The sequence below is a fragment of the Poecilia reticulata genome, linkage group LG10 (genome assembly GCF_000633615.1).
Source record: "Poecilia reticulata strain Guanapo linkage group LG10, Guppy_female_1.0+MT, whole genome shotgun sequence".
NCBI classification, from domain to species: Eukaryota; Metazoa; Chordata; class Actinopteri; order Cyprinodontiformes; family Poeciliidae; genus Poecilia; species Poecilia reticulata.
In genome coordinates this window covers 13,004,713-13,006,499 of record NC_024340.1, presented here as the reverse complement: position 1 = coordinate 13,006,499, position 1,787 = coordinate 13,004,713, and the positions used below count along the sequence as shown (strand labels likewise).

General features: G+C 36.9%; 1 protein-coding gene across 1 annotated transcript; it reads right to left on the bottom strand.

Annotated features, from left to right (window-relative positions):
• Window positions 1-374: 374 nt before the first annotated feature.
• On the bottom strand, window positions 375-1,781 carry LOC103471183 (putative threonylcarbamoyl-AMP synthase). Its single transcript, XM_008420027.2, has 6 exons — window positions 1,739-1,781; window positions 1,507-1,655; window positions 1,295-1,407; window positions 1,094-1,183; window positions 885-1,007; window positions 375-804 (listed from the first exon to the last, which is right to left on the bottom strand). The coding sequence occupies exons 2-6, from the start codon at window positions 1,625-1,627 to the stop codon at window positions 601-603; spliced, it is 651 nt and encodes a 216-aa protein (XP_008418249.1). The 5' UTR covers window positions 1,628-1,655; window positions 1,739-1,781; the 3' UTR covers window positions 375-600.
• Window positions 1,782-1,787: the final 6 nt, after the last annotated feature.

The window sequence follows — 1,787 nt, the reverse complement described above, 5'->3', positions numbered from 1 at the left end:
ACACACACACACCTATAAATATATGTATATATATATACACATATGCAGATATATACCCGTTATAAGAGACTGATGCAATTCTAAACTCAGATCTGAATGACAAAATTGCAATTTCCCTTCCTATCAGAGACAAAGGTGTACTTTGAAAGTATCTTGGATTTCTCTGTTCTATTTGTTACACAACCTGCTTATGTTTTACAGCATTTACTTTTATGGAACAAGAGGCACCGTGGTTAGAAACATTTTAATGCAAACAATCAACTTCATAGATCAGATTGTAAAGGTGATATCTTTTGTAATATTCTTTAAATACACATAGTGCACATATGTCATTTCGAATATTGTTATTCTTATCCAGCCACAAAGAGAATATAAAAAGATGACACAGCAGAAAAAGTAAATATTAACATTCAAAGTTTTGTTTTCTAGTACAATTTATAATATACATGAGWTGTTGCTCTCTGATAAAACTAAATGTAAATTTACTACATGAATGTAAGTTCTGATATGTATTACATATATCTATTTATTCTATATTTATTTATTTATAAGACATGAGTACATATTTTAGATAGCAACACAAATGTCCAAATATAAATACTAGGAGTCGCTATTGAGGTCTGTGCTTTGCTCATGTGTTGTGGAGAKTGTTGAGTTTTCAATTTCTCTTCCTGATTCTGATGTTTCATCCTGTCCCAAACTCTCCTCAGTTTGGGTGTCTGGAGGAGCCAGATCATGTTCAAAGGCAGGATTTATTTGCCCTTGTCTATGCCGATTCTTAACTTCCTCAAAAATCTGGAAAACCTGAAAACAACAAAAACAAAAATCATACACTCAAAGGCTTCTATAGACAAATGGGCAAAAATGGGCCTTGCTTGTTTTACCTTGGATTTTGGAATGAGGCCCACTCTGAAGAAACCAATTTGTCCAGTTTCAATCTTGGTGCAGTCAACCACAGTAGATGCAATATTCTCAGGGGAGGGTCCATCACACAACACCCCTTCAACCTTACAAAAAAAAATCATATTCACTACATGAACAACATTTTTATTTGTGTYAGCTGAACTTGTCAATATTGTATCATGGTTATTACCTTTTTTCCCAGTTTAGCATAAACTTGGTTATGGTGAGTTGTATCTGCCTCGCCTGTTGGGTTGGCTGAGGTTACTGCAATTGGACCCACCTTTTAGAAAAAGAACATAGTCAATTTCTATGCAAGATTGTAAAGTCAAATAATGTAAGATTATTTTTAATTAAAGTAAGATGGGCTTTGATACATAATCTTGGACTTTACCAAATTAATAAGATGTGTAGCTACTGCACAGTCTGGGGTTCTGATGGCAATGCTTTGTGGAGTCCCGATGTGTTTGGCAGCATCTCCCAAACCAAATATGTCCAACCATGGTCCTATCAAAGTCAGCCAACAATACCCATTAGATATTCACATGAGCACATCATGAACTGAGTTTTCACACAGTTTTCCCATGAAAATAAGAAATCACTCACCTCTGGGGATGACCATGCTGATAGAGGAAGGCCATGCAGCCTCCATGAAGTCCAGGAGCAGGGGACTCAGTAGGTGTCTAACAGGCTCCAGCTGCTTGACAGAAGAGATCCACATGGACATGGGTCGGTCCTCAGCCTGCTTCTTAACCCTGAAGCCAAACAGTGATGGTCAGTGACAGAGAAACAGATAAAAAAGTTGCTAAGAAAAGGTTTTTACAACAATGAAGCCTACTTGTAAGCTTTGATTACTGCATCTGGTCTGTTGCAGGCAGCCACCAGCA